Source organism: Branchiostoma belcheri, unplaced genomic scaffold, assembly GCF_001625305.1.
Source record: "Branchiostoma belcheri isolate BF01 breed outbred unplaced genomic scaffold, Haploidv18h27 scaffold36, whole genome shotgun sequence".
NCBI classification, from domain to species: domain Eukaryota; kingdom Metazoa; phylum Chordata; class Leptocardii; order Amphioxiformes; family Branchiostomatidae; genus Branchiostoma; species Branchiostoma belcheri.
The window spans coordinates 969,776-986,199 of NW_017803976.1; the positions used below are offsets into that span (position 1 = coordinate 969,776).

Here is a 16,424-nt window from a genome sequence, read left to right on the forward strand (position 1 = left end):
ACCAGTACTCAAACTTGACGTCTGCTAACCTCTACCTAACTATCAACACGTGAAGGAACCGTGATGTTGTCCCTGAACCTGATGCTGACAGATGTCTGCAGCCGTCAGTTGAAACAGCCTTCTGCGGTCCCTCAGCCATGGGAGCTGACTAGACCAGGTGAGAAGTCAACACTGATAGACACAAGCGGCACATGCAGGCAACCCTTCAGGACATGGAATGTTGGAGCTGGGCCAACTACCAAAGACATGCCCTGCCATCAGACCAAAGCTTGTACTCTGAGGAATCCTCAAGTTGAAGAGTACTGCAAAACAATTCATCTTCTGTTCTCAGTTTCTATTACCTTTCCTAGAGGCAAATCAACTTTTCTGCAACAAGTAGGTGTGTGGCATTACAATTTCACATGGTGCCTGACATTCCTCTGGAGACCTTAAAACAGGTTTCTAAAGACTCCCAACTACAAATTGAATTTTCCACCAGCACACTCCATAACAAATCAATTCTTTCACAGGGGACAACAACTGGTACAACATCATATCCAGACCACCTGTGATTTGGCCACTTTGATTTCTTTCTTCAGAAAGTTTCTTTTCTTCACCCCAGTCTCAACTAATCCCAAAATACAGCCACTCAGACCCATGCACACTAAAACACGTTCCAGGGCTACAAAAAGCTGCTAAATGGATGGTTTCACAACCCTACAAGGAAGAGACTTAAACATGGTTTCACAACCCTACAAGGAAGAGACTTAAACAAGGAAGAGACTTAAACAAAACACGTGTGCAAAGAAGACTACAAGACCAATACGCGAACCCGGATTAAGCGACTTTGGGAGATGGATTACCACTTACACATGGGAAGAAGTATTTAACGCGACAACTGCGACCGACAAGGCTAAGGCATTTTACGGAACACTCACCCATGCTATTGACAGGTTTTTCCCTAGCAAAAACAAGTGAAACTTCATCCTAATGACAAGCCCTGGGTAACCCCACTTGTCAAGTTTCTCATCCGGAAGAGACAGGAAGCTTTCTCATCAGAACTCAAAGCTAAATACAAGTACTACAATACCAAGGTGCAGAAAGAGATCCGTAAAGCAAAGTCCAACTTTTACAAAGTCAGAGTAGAAGGACGCAAGAAGGAAAACCCCAGAACTTGGCACAAGAACATCAAGGACATATGCAATATGAGTAGGAAGACCACACTTATCAATACACCTAACATCGACCAAAATGACTTCACAGCGATAGCCAACGAAATAAACCGCAAATTCGCTGAAGTGTCACAGTCCTTACCACCTCTGGATCCTTCATCACTTCCTGCATTCTTACCTGACTTCTCACTTCCCACCATTGAAGTCTGGGAGTTATGCCCACCTACGCTCTACCAACCCCCATAAGAGCCCTGGACCCGACGGTCTGCCAGGAGTCATACTGAAGGAGTTCGCATGTGAAATTAGCGGCCCTCTCTGCGACCTCCATCAATACATCGATCAAGCAGGGGATCGTCCCCCATCAGTGGAAAGAGGCGAATGTCACCCCACTACCTAAGTGTTCACCGCCACATATTGATGAGTTGCGGCCCATATCCCTTCACTTCTTGCCAAAGTTTGTGAACGTTTCGTCGCGAACTGGATATTAGAAGACATATCTCCTCACCTCGATCCTCGTCAGTTTGGCTGCAGGCGGAAGAGGTCGACAACCCACGCACTAGTAAGTCTCCTAGACTTTATGTACAAGTCAACGTCAACACCATCTTCCACCTGCACCCTTGTCACAACAGATCTGTCTAAAGCGTTCGATAGGGTTGACCATGCTACAGCCATCAAATGCCTACTGAACCTGGGAGTACGTCCTGCCCTAATACCATGGGTTTGCAGTTTTATGGCAAACCGACGGCAGAGAGTAAACTACATGGGGAAAAGTTCTGATTGGACCCATCTTACATGCGGCGTGGCCCAGGGAACAATCCTCGGGCCAATCATCTTCATGGCCGTGATCGATGGGGCATCTCGGGATGTACATGACCGCTGGAAGTACGTCGACGATTTAAACCTCGCACAGAAATGGTCTACGCGTCAACCTTGCACCTTACAACCAACCCTAGATGATCTCAACCACTGGGTGGGTGTACACAAAATGAAATTAAACCCGCGGAAATGCAAGGTACTCCATGTATGCTATGCAAATTACCTCCAATACCACTACCACTCACCCTCGAAGGCCAAGAGCTGGAATCGGTAGTAAGCATCAAAGTCGTCGGCGTGACCATTCAAAACGACTTAAGATGGAACACCCACGTCAGCAACATGATCACAGGTGCCAATAGAAAACTGTATCCACTGCGCAGACTTAAACGGTTCGGCATGTCAGTTACCGACCTGACGACTGTCTTCACCGCATATGTTCGTCCGTCCTTGGAGTACGCGACACCCGTGTGGCATTCATCGCTGACTGTCAAACAAACCACAAGTCTAGAACGCATCCAGAAAAGGGCGTGTAGGATTATTCTCGGACATCAGTACGACAACTACGCGTCAGCATTGGAGAGTCTGAATCTCACCACACTGTCAGATCGACGGGTTAGCCTCTGTCGGTCATTCGCCACATCCCTGTTGAACTCAGAGTTCAGGAACTGGTTACCCCCGACCAGGCGTGATGTGTCCGGACGGCAAACTCGCAACTCTCACAAGATTGACACACCATACTGTCGCACGGAGCGCTACAAAAACTCACCATTGCCCTACTTGATCGAACTTTTAAACAACGAATCTTGAATGGACACAATGTTATAAAGTTAGAGCCTTGTATTGTTAGTCTCACTATTACATCGTCTTTTATTCTTACAATGATCCCTGTTAACCGACTATTTTATGCCTACCCGTGAACCTTTTGTTGTAACTAATGACTTTTTCATTACTCGCTTAGCATTCTACAAAATAGTTAATTTCCTCATATGTATATATCACTTACAAACTTTTTAAATATCTATAGGCTTTTATTAAATTTTAATGCGTCTTATTAAGCATACTTAGACATCTTTAATGTAATTTATTTATTGTATATCACTGTATGTAAACAGACCTGTCAATTCAGCCTTTAGGCTGCTATAAGGCTGTAGTATGAAATAAACTTCAAACTTCAAACTTCAAGAGAGCAAGAACTTCCATTTTCTGGTTTCTGCCCCTTTCCACACCATTAAGAATGTCCTCCCCGGGAATGACACTGAGTTTGACCTTCTACCCAGGATCCTCCCCTATCCCAGGGTGCAGCTGGTCAGACAGATAGACCCTCCAGACTGGCCTCCGCTGGGAACATCACAGAAATGGGTTTCTGTGTCACAAACAACCATATTTATTAATTAGGGCCAGTCCAACTGATACAAAACCAAGCAGGTTAAATTTAAGTCTTTTACCTGCCTTTTTATATGGCTTCTAGCCGTATCACTAGAAAGAACCACTTAACATGATTGTGTACATTGTACAATGTACTGTAATGTGTCCCAATCCCAACCAATCCCAACAATTACATGTTATAAGTCAGTTAGAGCAATCCTCGTCTAAAACAACACCTAATGTACATGTACATGTAGTTGTACAGTTGTAGTACCACAATATTCTGTTACATCTGTATCGATAATGGAGAAGATATATGTGAAGGGATGATAATTAAGTTTGTACAAGAATGATCATAGAAAGAGGAAGTACATTGTATGATGGAAAAATTTCATAATTACGTGGGTATCTATGGATATGATAATCCATTAACTTGCAGCTGTTTCCATCGACCTACATGTTGTATAAAACTGACCCTGTTGTAGTGATGACTCCTGTAGGTACAAGATTAGGTAGTGGATCTGACTGTGAGACATCATTACTGTAACATGTGTGTTTACTAATAACTTTCAGACCAGGATGACTTTTCTTCTCGGATTTCCCCTGGCTAGGACCTAATACAGGAAGCCATATTTCCTTCTGGTTAGAAAATTGATAACGACTCCTGTGTGATTAATGAACTGACCACACCATAGGAGGGCGGTGTGCTTGATCTGCTGACCCCACTAGATTGCCATGGCGACTAACACTCCTCGTGCACATACCATCTAAGGCATCATGGCTTGTGTCCTGTTGAAAATGACTCATTGGTTAGCCTTTATTTTGGACCCAGTCCTTTTCTTAGAAACTGTACATCTATAGAGTGTTCATATTAAGTACATGGATAGTAATATCACTTTAGAAAGATGAGACTCTTGATATCATGTACATTCATGATAAAACTGATTTTAGTAATATTTTTAGTACCATATGATGTATCTGACAAAAATGCATCTCATTTATGTCATTTGATGTGGGGCATGTGCAAAAACTATTTGAAGTAGTTTAATGTACAGCCATGTCACAAACTAAAACGTTCCTTAAATATGAATATCAGAAAATGATATATAGATCAGCTCCATCATCTTACTTTTCTTAATGTCCTAAGGTTGGGTTGTCCTTGTCTGATTTCCAGACTACAAGTCTTTAACCTTCACCATACGTCAATTATGAATAACTTTGTGGCAGCGTCCAGAAATTAAGTATAACAGGCGCCCTAAAAGAAGTGTAAAACAATTGTCAGCCTCAATTGAGACTTTGCCAATGAAGACAACCCAGCGGGGTTACAAAACGAGATCACTACCAGACTGAGCATTACAAGCATGTCCACAAATTCTCCCACAGTAAAGCAGAGTTGGACATATGGGGCTTTAAACTAAAAACCCACCCACATTCTCAACTGCCATTTTTATTGTCAGATCGAGTTAACAATCTCCCTTTAGTTTTCAATCATCTTTGACCTTCATGCCACCTGATTTTTCCCGCTGGGACCTTGGTTAAAAGGTTGAAAATTTTATTAAGGAAAATTGGCAAGAGGCTGTCACATCTGTTTTACCTTGGTGTCAGTGTGACTAAAAAGGTTAAGAAATGTTTTGGTGAACGTTGGAAAAAGTTCAAACAATCCTTATGCAACATGTTGGTAACCCATCCCCAGTCCCACTTTACCCAGAACCTTGGGAGTTGCCAGTGTTGGCAGGGAAGCTGATCACTGTGTTCAGGTCCAATTAAAACATCTCCTGGCTCTGTTGTGGCTGGTTCGCAAATCCATTTCAGATTTAGTTTGGGAATCCATCCGGAAGCACTTGTGGTTTGGGATGTGAAGGCAGTGTTGTTGTGCCCCTCCCCTGGATTAGATCTATGCTGTCACTCCAATTTCAGCTTTGATTTTGTGAAGCATGTTTCTAGGAGAAAAGAGACAGGAGGAGTAGAGTGGAAAGATTGATTGTGTGACTGAGAAAATCAAAATAGATGTAAAAAAAAAATACATCATAATGTATTTCAAAACCAAGGAAATGTTTTAATTGTGACTTGGAAAAATCTTCTGTTATCTTTGAACAAATCTTTGAATGCAACAAGTGCATTGTGGTACAATGTATAGCCTAATGCTTTAAATTTGAACATTTAATATCATTTTTGGTCTACCAAGAAACTGTATTATGTAATAATGTACTATAGATATTATATTTGGTACCAAGCAGAGATGACACCAGATGGAAAAGATTGCTTTATCTTCAGTTTTAAATGACAATTGATATTTAAAGGTCAAGATGGTTATCATAATATTGCCACAGTTTAGAAACCCTTGGCCTGATAAAGACTATTAGTTTCACTTTTTAACACCATAGGCTTATCTCTGAGATAAGGAAATTGCTTCCATGCTCTTCCTGACACAAATGTACCTTCCTTCATAAAGATATTTTGACAATATTAGCAATATTTTAAATGTCCCTGATAATATTCTTCATACCTGAGTGTATTTGTCACTTATGTGACAGTATCTTTTGAAGAGAAAGAAAGTCTGCCTGCATAAAAGAATTCAGGCAAAGTTTGACACCCAGCATTGAAGTTTAGTGGACGGGGCATGTCCTACAGTTGTATGTGTGGTCAACAACCTGAATATGGGTTATGGTAGTGCCTTTCCCTATTTCTAAATTTTTACATGACACAGATGAGGATCTGTGCAGGACAACAGTACCCGAGAAAGGAAGGCTGTGGACTTTGCAGGAATCAAAACATTAGGGAGAGAAGGCATTCTGTGGAAAGTGTCAGGCAGGTTAACAGGCAGAAGATGTCTGTCTGCTTGTATTGGATGGGAAGAAATTCAGGACTTGTGGGCCGGGTTCTCACCAGTGCAGATGCACATAAACTTCCTCCTGAGACGGACTCATGGAAAACAGATGTGGGAGTGACACACATCTCTCCCTCTCCCTCTGGGCCCTGCCACTACTCCCAGGGGGAAATCTGCACACCTACACCTGCCATAAGGTTTTCTTCATCCTACAGACACACAGAGCAAACTTCCTTCTCAAGTTCAGTTCCTTATCATGTCTAACAGTAAAGGTATACCCTCTGACACCTGTGACCTCCAGACATCCCAAGGATAAGCTAGGTTATGTTGCTGACGGCATTAGCGCCTCCCCTATGAATCAGAGAATGAAATGTTCCAAAAGCAGAGCTTCATTTGCCTGCTGGGTCTAGCCTCACTGTTTGAATTTAGGGCACGATGGCTGTACTGAAGCTGCATCATCCCATTCAAGGGCAAGTTTTGTTCATTCTGATGCTAGGTTTTCATGCTGGGGACTTTGCCAAGAAAGATCACGACAGGAGGAACCTCCTTTATGGAGAGAGGGGTGCTGATCGAGACCACTGTTCCTTCACAGTGATGATTCCTAAGGCAGATACACAGAAGTGCTCCAGCCCAGCTTACATCACACGTGAGATTCGAGAACTTCGTGCCGCGAACAACAACCTAACGTCCTTCTTCTCCGCTCTCCACGACCAGACCGTCAGACAGCGAGCGACGCTGGGAGCCATGGAGAGGCGCTACAAGGAGGACTACTCTGAGGACATCAAACGCCTGGAACAGGAAAACAGATTCCAGAGTGCCCTTATCAAGCGGCTTGAAGTTCTCATTGATAGAAAAACCAAGTCGATACCAACAAGGGGTCTGGAGGAGCGCCGTCCGAGTACTTCCCTCAACCTGGAAAAGCTGTCCGACCTAGATGCCGACCTTGTCCGCAAACGCTTGGACGAGCAGGCCCACATGATGGACATTCTGGAGCAGCTGACCAAGCGGCTGGACGGGGAAAACAGAGACCAGGACGTGATGGGGGCCAAGCTGGACACCAGGGTGACCGAGCTGTCCGAAACGGTGGCATACCTGTCCACGGCCTTCAAGACGCTGGAGAAGGAGTACCGTCGACAGATCACTCAGCTGCAAGACATCGTGGTGGGGCAGGAGGCAGGCTTCGCCAAACACAAGGTGGAGTCACTGCAGAGACAGCTGCTGGTCATGCAGAAAACAAACTCTCACCTGCAGCACGCACTGGTCAACCAGTCACGTACCATCCGCAATCTGCGCCTCAAGGTCAACACCTTGTTCCGCCAGCAAGACGGACTCTTGTTGGCTGATGGTGAGAGCACTGTTACCAAACTTCTGAGTAATACTGCAGAACAGTTGCCAAAAGTCTAACATTGTACATCTTGCTTTGCTTAATTGCACAACAATTGTAAGCAGGTACAATGCATGGCATCTACTTCTATATTAACAAATATACTAAGTTAGAGACTAATCTACCTCACAAGAGACTTTACGTACATTATATAAAGTGTGCGATGAAGATGTGGTTTTACAATTATCAGTGGAACTTGTAGTTCTAGACATTGTAATATGTTGTCCAATGACTTACTAGTATTCATATTTTCTTACAAAGTTCACATTGATGAACAGGTGCAAGTTCTTTATTACACTGACTTGTCTCATTATATTGATTTGAAATGAAATATGAAAATTTGTTATTTTTCCAAGATTTTTGAGTTTTGACACCCTTAACTTGTATGATGTACAATGTATAGCACTGGTAAAAGACAGTAAACACAGAGTTGTTCTGGGTCTTTCCTTTTGTTAATCATGTTTAAAACAGAAGGAATATGTAAGATAAAAACTTTCCTACACCCACCCACAGGGCATATAATGAAGTTAACTATGACCACCCCATGACAAAGTCTGGAGCAGCTGGATAGTTTTGACTACAGTACCAAAAGTTTGAGCTCTGCCAATGCACAATTTGGCAACAATGGTTGAACAAGCCCTTTGACATTAAGAAGTCATCAATGGGTTCATTTTATGACATTAAGTCATCAATGGTTTAATCTAAAGGCTCAAAATCTTTTACAAGGCAAAGCTAGTGTTACATGTGTATGGATTATCATAATTGCCAATTGGAAAACCATTGGAGACTGGGTCCCTAACGATCAGTTTACATGATTATTATCAAAACCACACATTCCATCTGCATGTGGACAGTGTCTCAAGCCAGAAGACAACTAGTTGGAACTGACATCCTGCAGCAAATTTAACATTCTTTAGTATCATTTAGCAGAGTATCACATTTTCTTTAGCCCTGTACATTTGTTTTTACAATCAGACTTGTGGACAGGTTTATCTGTTTCCCCTGGGGTTTAAGATACAGTCTGTACTGTTGGTCACACGAGCTGTCTTTAACTATTGGAAGTTGTGATCTTGTGAACTAACAGATGCCCAGGGCCTGGGCTCCCCTAGCTCACAACATGTAAATCCTTATCGCCCTATGGAGATAGCGACCTTGCTCCAAGGTTGACCAGGATGTTACTCACAGCCTGAGTCCTCTAACCTGGAAAGTCAACTTGACCCAGAATTTGGCCCCCATGGCCATTTTCAGGACATTACTGACGCATTTGTGCCATATTTATATACCCACATTAGCATCCTCACAGGGTTGTGTTCAGATAACATAATTTAATAGATCATTTTGCAAAACTTTGCAGGAATTTTAATACAAAAGAAATATAAGAACTTCAAGGCAAAAACTACTCTGTACTCTATACAAAATGTACTGGACAGGTACTACACATTCAAGTGTTGATACCTTGCCATTATGACATTGTGGAATTTTAAGGCTAGTTATAAAGAACATTAAGTTTAAGGGCCTAAACTCTGCGCCTTGGCCCAGTTCGGCGGTCACAGAAAAAGGAGGAATGACTTGATTCATGTGGTTTGAATCAAGACCAGGTGGGGGGAAGACGTGTCAGGCTTCTGTTGGAAGCACGCAGTAATTTGTGAAGGATGAAAAACATTTAGAAAAGAATTCAGGCATCATGATTCATGACACAGTCATTTTGTACATCATCGTCCATCATTTTTGTCATCCCATATGACAGGGCATTGCTTGTTTGAAATCAAGAAGAATTCGGAAGTTACAAAGGGTTACTTTCAACATTTTTCAGTAGAAAGAAACACAGCTATTTAGTAGGTCATATGACTGAACTTTCAGTGACTTCAGGAGAAATATTTTCTCCCACACTTTAGGCAGGTGTTAACTGTGTTATGGTGATATAAAAAGTGTCTGCCACAAACCAGACATACAACCCCCCCAAAAAAGTCAGTTCTTGCCTCCAAAGGCAACAGCAGTGAATTCTTTCTGTGTTATTTCTCTAGTCTGAGGTCTACTTACAACACTCCCCTTCTATTGAAGGCAGATGTTCTCATACCAAGTTTTGATATTTTTAGCAATTGGGTTAACGTTAACGCTTCAGTCAATCTAGTTATGTGGATCAGACTATAATAAGAGGTATAGCTCACCCTATTTTGGATATTTTGTCAACGTTGCATTTTTTAAAATAGAATTTTGCCTGGTGCAGACAATAATCTTTTTTTTCGAGACAGCATTTGATAACTTTTCCTAAGGTTTTATTGGGACTTTCTCAGCAATTACCTAGGAATATACATTGTACCAAGTACAAGACGATACATCTTTATTTGATAACTATATTCCTCAAGTAAAATAGGAAACCTTCACCTGACTCCTTAAAGAAACATCAGGAGATACTTCTTCTGCAAAAACCATGGGCCACAGCAGAAGGAATGTAGGAATGACGGGGGTCAAGGAGGTGGTGACATTGTTGCCTAAACATTGAAAGGAGAAGCAGCTAAGTTCCAGGACTATGTATACTTACTGGAATGTTACTGCTGAGGGTCCGAACACATTTTATTTCCAGTTTACTTATTATTAATACACACCTAGTCGACTACATTTTAGTCTACTAGTAGTTGATCGTGATTACTAGGGATATGTTAATACATCTGGTCATATAATGTATGTGGTGTACGTATTCTCAGACTTTTTAACCTCTGAAAAATGCCTACAGTGAGGTTTGGACTGGCTTTCAGCCAGGAGTGAAATGACTAGCATTTCTAAGAAAACAGTCTGACATCCAGAAAATGCAAGGTATGCTTCTTGTCTTATTCTATTTTCTGCTTGTTTCTTTAAGCCATAGACGTCTTTCCTCATATCTATTTTCTGCATCTTTTATGCATATACATGCGTGTTCATTTTCTCTGACTACTTACCTCTGACCACACTAGTTCTTAATTAATATACTTTAAGTTTTTTTCCATGTTGTCTAATGAGTATGAATCATATAGTCTGGTCAGCTTTCTCTCTGGGATGATGTTTCCTGCTGGGTGACCACCAAAGACGAACATTTCTCCAATAAAACGCCAAATGCTAACAGTCGTTGGGTCCTTCGCCTACAAATAAGCAGTGTTCAGGAAGAATGTAATCACCTTCCGGAAAAAAATCTTTTAAAAAACCTTTCAGAGCTATATAGACCACTGATGTGGTTTTGCTCATATTGTCAATATAGCAACCAACATTCTACAATGTACCGTACATGTAATATGTAAACTCAAAAAACATTTTTCTAAATCTGATTACTTCATCATCAAATCTTCACTGTGAGTAACTATGTTACAAGTCCTTGCTACATGTATGTGCTGGTTTTGAAAAATGGGACCATAGGATGTACAATTTGTTATAGTCTGCAATACATTAATGATACATTGGAAGGAAAGTGTGTTTTAGACTTGTACATGCTTTATGATGCCACTTTCCTACAAGAAACCATTTGTAGATAAAGTCCCTAACAGCAGTTTTCCCTTTTACGACCATTTAATTAAAATATAAATAAGTCCGTGGAAGCTATCTTCCACATGTGGGGACAGTCAAGATGGAAGAAAAAAGGTTTCCTCAGCAAGCCTACAAACATGTTGCCAATCAGACTCTAAAGGACATCATGCTGATTATACCCAATTTGCCATTAAACCAATATAGAAAGTCGTTTATTTCACTTAGTGGTTGGTTAACCAATATAGAAGGTCATTTATTTCACTTAGTGGTCTGGTGCAGGTGAAAAAGTCCAGTTACATGTGTAGTACACTAGGAAGCATGTTATATAAAAGTTAAAAAGTCGCGACTTAAACGAATGCTCTCAGTTATCCTGTATATAACCATATCTCACCACAGACAGTTACAGTCTTTTCTTATACACACTTATATACATATTTTGGTCCAGTTGCAGCAGATGTCAACAAAACATGATCAAACCAAATGTGCATTTGTTTTCCAATTTTTGTATTGTAAGCAGACAATTGAGTGGAGTCTGGTAATGACGTAATGCCAGCCTGTGAATTAAAAGACCTTTAAGTTTAAAATGTCCACTCTCCATACGTCTACTGTGTTTCACATGTTGAAGCTTTGAGTGGTGATAAAATGTTAAATCCAATTACAGAAAAGATGTATCCCATAAAATCTTATTTGCAGCAGATTAGACCCCTTGTTCACTGTGTGTTAGTTCAATGTCATGTAGGTTACTATTTTGTAGTTTGCAATTAGCCTTGGGCATGGCATTGAAGACGATGACTTTCAAGAATGTCTTTCTAAAGTAACATCAATTATGATCATTATGGGTTCACCACACCACGAAGTGGTGGTGAACCCATATTGCTTTTTCTGATGTTTCTTCTCCTCCTTCTTCTTCTTCTTCTTCTTCTCCTGCCATTTTTTAAATGGATTCAGCTTCTTCATTTTAGGGCCTAAGGTCCTGAAATTTGGTATGGAGGTACAGTGGGCAAATACCCCTAGGCGTTTTTTAAATTTTTGTGATACAGGCTTTTAGAATGGTTTTATTTGAGTTTTTTGGCTGTGTTATAGCAAATGTATTACTGTGTTAGTGTGCCGTGTTTACCACGTCTGGGCATGAGTCATCACAATGGAATGCAGGGCATCAACCAATAGGCATGCAGCTTTCCTCTATACTTCTTGCTGATTGGCTGTTGGGATTTAACTTGATTAACACCCGCACAGAGCATTTCCACCTGCACAGAGCATTTCTTGCTGATTGGCTGTTGGGATTTAACTTGATTAACACCTGCACAGAGCATTTCCATACTGACAGTATGTCTTTATTCAAGTGTTTTGGTAGGTATTTCAAGCTTTTCTGCTCCAGCATTGGAATGCGGGGCATGAACGTTTTTTTATTTATTTTGAAAATCAACAGTTTGCATTATGCAATTAAAAATCCTAACCAATAAAGTAGGGAATAGCTATCCAACTGTTGTTTTAGTTGTATGTTACTTCATATTATAGTTATATCAATGTAAATCATTGTTTTCCCTTGTGTTTCTCATTCTTTCCCTGTCATGTCGTAAAATGTGGTGAACCCATCGCTGTATTTGCTCCAAAGCAAATATTGGCCTTTCTAGTTACTTTTAAGTTTTACATTTATCGAGTTGTATTCTTTGGGGTGAGGCGAAGAACTTTCAGACCCGTCATGCATGTACGTATGTCATGAACATGGGCAATGCCCTGAGTTGCTTTGAGTTTGACTGGTGTTTTCTGGAGTCTTTTATCTCCAGTGTCTGTCTGTGCAAGCTCAGAGATAAAGGTAGTAACTTTAAGCAAAGCTTTAGTTCAGATCCTTTGATGACTATGTGGATATTCAAGACAGCTGCCAAGGAGGGGGAAATTGTCACAGAGAATTAGGACATCCTTCCTGTAGGGGTAACAGAGGCCAGTTCTGGAGCCAAACCTGTTTAGTACCAGCCAACTCTCCTCAACCTGTGCTGGGTAACTAAGATCAGTGTTACCCAGGCAATTTCTCATGGCACTTTTCCCTGTGATTGAGTTCATCAGGGTCCTGAAAAGTAAAACCGCATGAAATCCATGGATGTTGGATCCGTTAGTGTGTTTTCATTCTAACAAGGCAGTTCTTGGATTAATGCCATAATAAACTCTCTACTGTCCACATGTCTGCTGAACACTGAAATATCTTTATTTCAAAAAAATATCAGAGGTATGTGCAATTCAAAGTGATGTGAGCTTGCTAAAGGTTGATAACAACTTGGTATGCACATTGCTATTTTGCTAATCAAAAAGTTTTTTCAGCAATAAGACTAATCCTTGATTACTACAGAGACTGAACACAGAAGAACTTTCATGATGAGACTACAATGTATAACTTAGTATAAGAGTTGTGCCCCTTGTTTCTTTGTTAGGTCGAGAACTTATATTGAATGTTCTATGTACAGACTACTTCTGTTATTAGTGATGAAGTTTTGCAGTGTTTTGGGCCGGATGCCAGCCGACTGTTCTGGGTTCTTGTGACAGGTGCTTAAAGTTATCAAAAGGTACACTGTAAAGACTAACAGCAGACCTGGCTTAGCCTTCTACTGGAACACTGCCAGACAAAATTTGCCTTCCCTCAAGAGAAAATAAAGTTTTGTTTAAGAAACATATTCTTATTAAGCCTTACACGATAAAAATGTATGGAGAGTATGAAGTATAATAATTAAGTATTGTATTCTTAAACTCAAGTCCTTGATTGAACAGGTGGTTATTGCTACATTGATCAATATGGAAGGAGTGACAAATTTTGAAGGAAAAGCTGCTGCTAAAAAGCCAGTTACTGTCTAGGTTTACAAGCGCACTGACAGATTGATTGACTACAGAATGGATAGGGTGACTGTCACTACAGAGATTGATCCATCACCTTCTCTGTCTTTCCTCACAGATACGACAGTGGCCATCACTGATCAGTGTGGTAACCTGACCCACGTGTCCGGCCCCACCACTCACCAGACAACCTCCACCCTGTACGGCTCCTGGATGAAGGACCCTCTCGCCTGTAAAGCGGACGTGAACAGTATCTGGCTGATGGAGGACTGGTACAGTAATGTTATACTGGAGTACAGTGACATGGAGAACTTTCAAGCCAAGAAAGAGGCCGAGACGTACAACCTCCCGTATAACTGGTGGGGGACGGGACACGTCGTGTACAAGGGCGCGCTGTTCTACCATTCCCGTAACAAGATCGTCAAGTACGACTTCATGCAGGAAGAAGTCATGGCTGAGAGAAAACTCAACAACATCGGACCATACCACTACCAATGGGGAGGGGCAACTCTGGTGGACTTTGCCGTTGATGAGAAAGGCTTGTGGGCTATCTATGCTGCGCAAGAGAACCATGGGAAACTTGTGGTGAGCAAGATGGACCCTGACAACCTCTCCTTTACGCAGACGTGGACCACAGATCAGCTGAAGACTGATGCTGGCAATGCCTTCATGATCTGTGGAGTACTGTACACCACTAGATCTGACATCAAGCAAGACATCATCAGCTATGCCTTTGACACAGACACTGGCAAAAGTAAGAGCCTGAACATACCCTTTGTCTCCAAGTACGGTGCTACTTCCATGGTGGACTACAATCCTAAGGATAAGAGGTTATATGCCTGGGATAACGGCAACTTGGTGACATATAATGTTACATTAGAAACGTTTGGGAACACCTAGTACAATATAGGTGACATGGCAAAAAAAAAAAAGAACTTACATGTATAATCTGCTTGATTATTGATAACCATAACTTTGCGACTATTATGCTGAAAGTACCTCAAAATGGGTATCTCATGATTATCCACTTTGTATTATTTTAATAATTTTGCAGAAATATGGAAGGGACAAATGGCAATATGTTGTGAATAATTCTTTCTCCAGAATAAGATCACATTTTGCCTAGACTAACCTTCTTGTATTGTAAATAATGTGACCTCATAACTGATGTACTGCCTCAATTATACATGTACAATGTATGTGACTAACAGTAGTCTGTTGTGTAACTGCAGTGTTGAAAGCTGAAATAGTCCTAGTGAGATAATTTAATATACAAATGTAGAATACCGGTATTCTCAGTATTAATATAATAACTTGATGTCGAATGTGTAACAAAGAAAGAGAGTACATGTACAGTGTACATTGTTTAGGTTACAGTTGTTCTGTAGTGTATGGTACATGTTATACTAGAGGAAGTGTTTGAGAAACATTAAACTTCAGCAACCAAATTACACAAAAATTGCTCATATTCCAGTAACCAGAAATAGCAGGAGAGAATATCACTGTTTTTAACAGTACATTCCACATAACTTTGCTGTGGTAAGGATTACTGACTAACTAACAGCAATGCTATATAATTATGTAGATTCTCAACTTTACCAAATGAAAGATTAAGCAATGCCCCAGAAAAACAATAAAACAATGAATACTAGTGATTTAATTGAATACTAGTTGTCTAATTTTCCTTATCATATAGCCGGGTGACATTGACCAATCAGAAGGCTCCATGCCACATTCCTTATGACGCTGTAATGTCACAAATAGAGTCAAAACCTGGTATTTATTCATCCCAATCCATACATTAAACAACCCAATAATCACCCGCATATGACCTCAGGTGACCCATATAGAATACCGCTGTGTTCTAAAAAATCCAAAAATAACTTAAGTTATGTTCCAAAGGAATACATGTTCCCTGCTGATGACCCAGATAGAACATGACCCCTTGCGATGTTCCGGCAAACTCATATGAACCCGGTGGAACAGGTAAAACGATCACACTGTAGGGGCATACAATGGACAACGGGATGTCAGAATTTTTCTTTGAAGAACTGACTGACGCCAATTTAGACTCAATATGTGGGTCCTTGGAGTAGGGGAAAGATGCACAGGTACACTGGCTAGCAGACGGGAAGATAGGGGAGTGACTGTAAGGGTTTGTTACATAATTTAAGTTATGTATGTGTTGTACAGGAATGTGTCACTCTTTACTGTGTCATTTTTGACAGGCTATATGATAATAGCGTTAATGGCCCTCCCTTCTCTCTGTGAATATGGTGTGATAAAGCCTTGTCAGTTGCTATAACCACCACATAAAGCCACCTCGTTCGCTGCGCTCACTTGGTGGCTTTATTCGGTGGTTATAGCAACTGCCAAGGCCTTATCACACCATATTCACCTTGGGGCGGGTCATTAACCCTTAATTACAATATCAAATCCATATGTCAGTGAAGGTTAGACATCCTGGTAACATAGATACACCAACAACAGTTACTGGATATGATTTAGTGAAACAGTCAGACGTTTCAGGTAGAATCCACCACCTTTTGTCAGTAACAAATCC

General features: G+C 41.0%; 3 protein-coding genes across 3 annotated transcripts in view; 2 read left to right on the forward strand and 1 right to left on the reverse strand.

Annotated features, from left to right (window-relative positions):
• The window catches only part of LOC109476072, an 8,717-nt gene extending 1,062 nt beyond the window's left edge, over positions 1–7,655 (forward strand). The window contains exon 2 of the mRNA XM_019776923.1: positions 7,609–7,655. The gene's annotated coding sequence lies outside the window, so the exon portion shown is untranslated. The remainder of the gene's footprint in view (positions 1–7,608) is intronic.
• LOC109476067 (sushi, von Willebrand factor type A, EGF and pentraxin domain-containing protein 1-like) overlaps positions 1–16,424 on the reverse strand; it is a 94,150-nt gene that overhangs the window by 34,122 nt on the left and 43,604 nt on the right.
• On the forward strand, positions 6,575–15,482 carry LOC109476069 (noelin-like). The gene is made up of 2 exons (XM_019776920.1): positions 6,575–7,504; positions 13,980–15,482. Exons 1-2 carry the CDS (start codon positions 6,595–6,597, stop codon positions 14,759–14,761), a joined length of 1,692 nt encoding a protein of 563 aa, XP_019632479.1. The 5' UTR covers positions 6,575–6,594; the 3' UTR covers positions 14,762–15,482.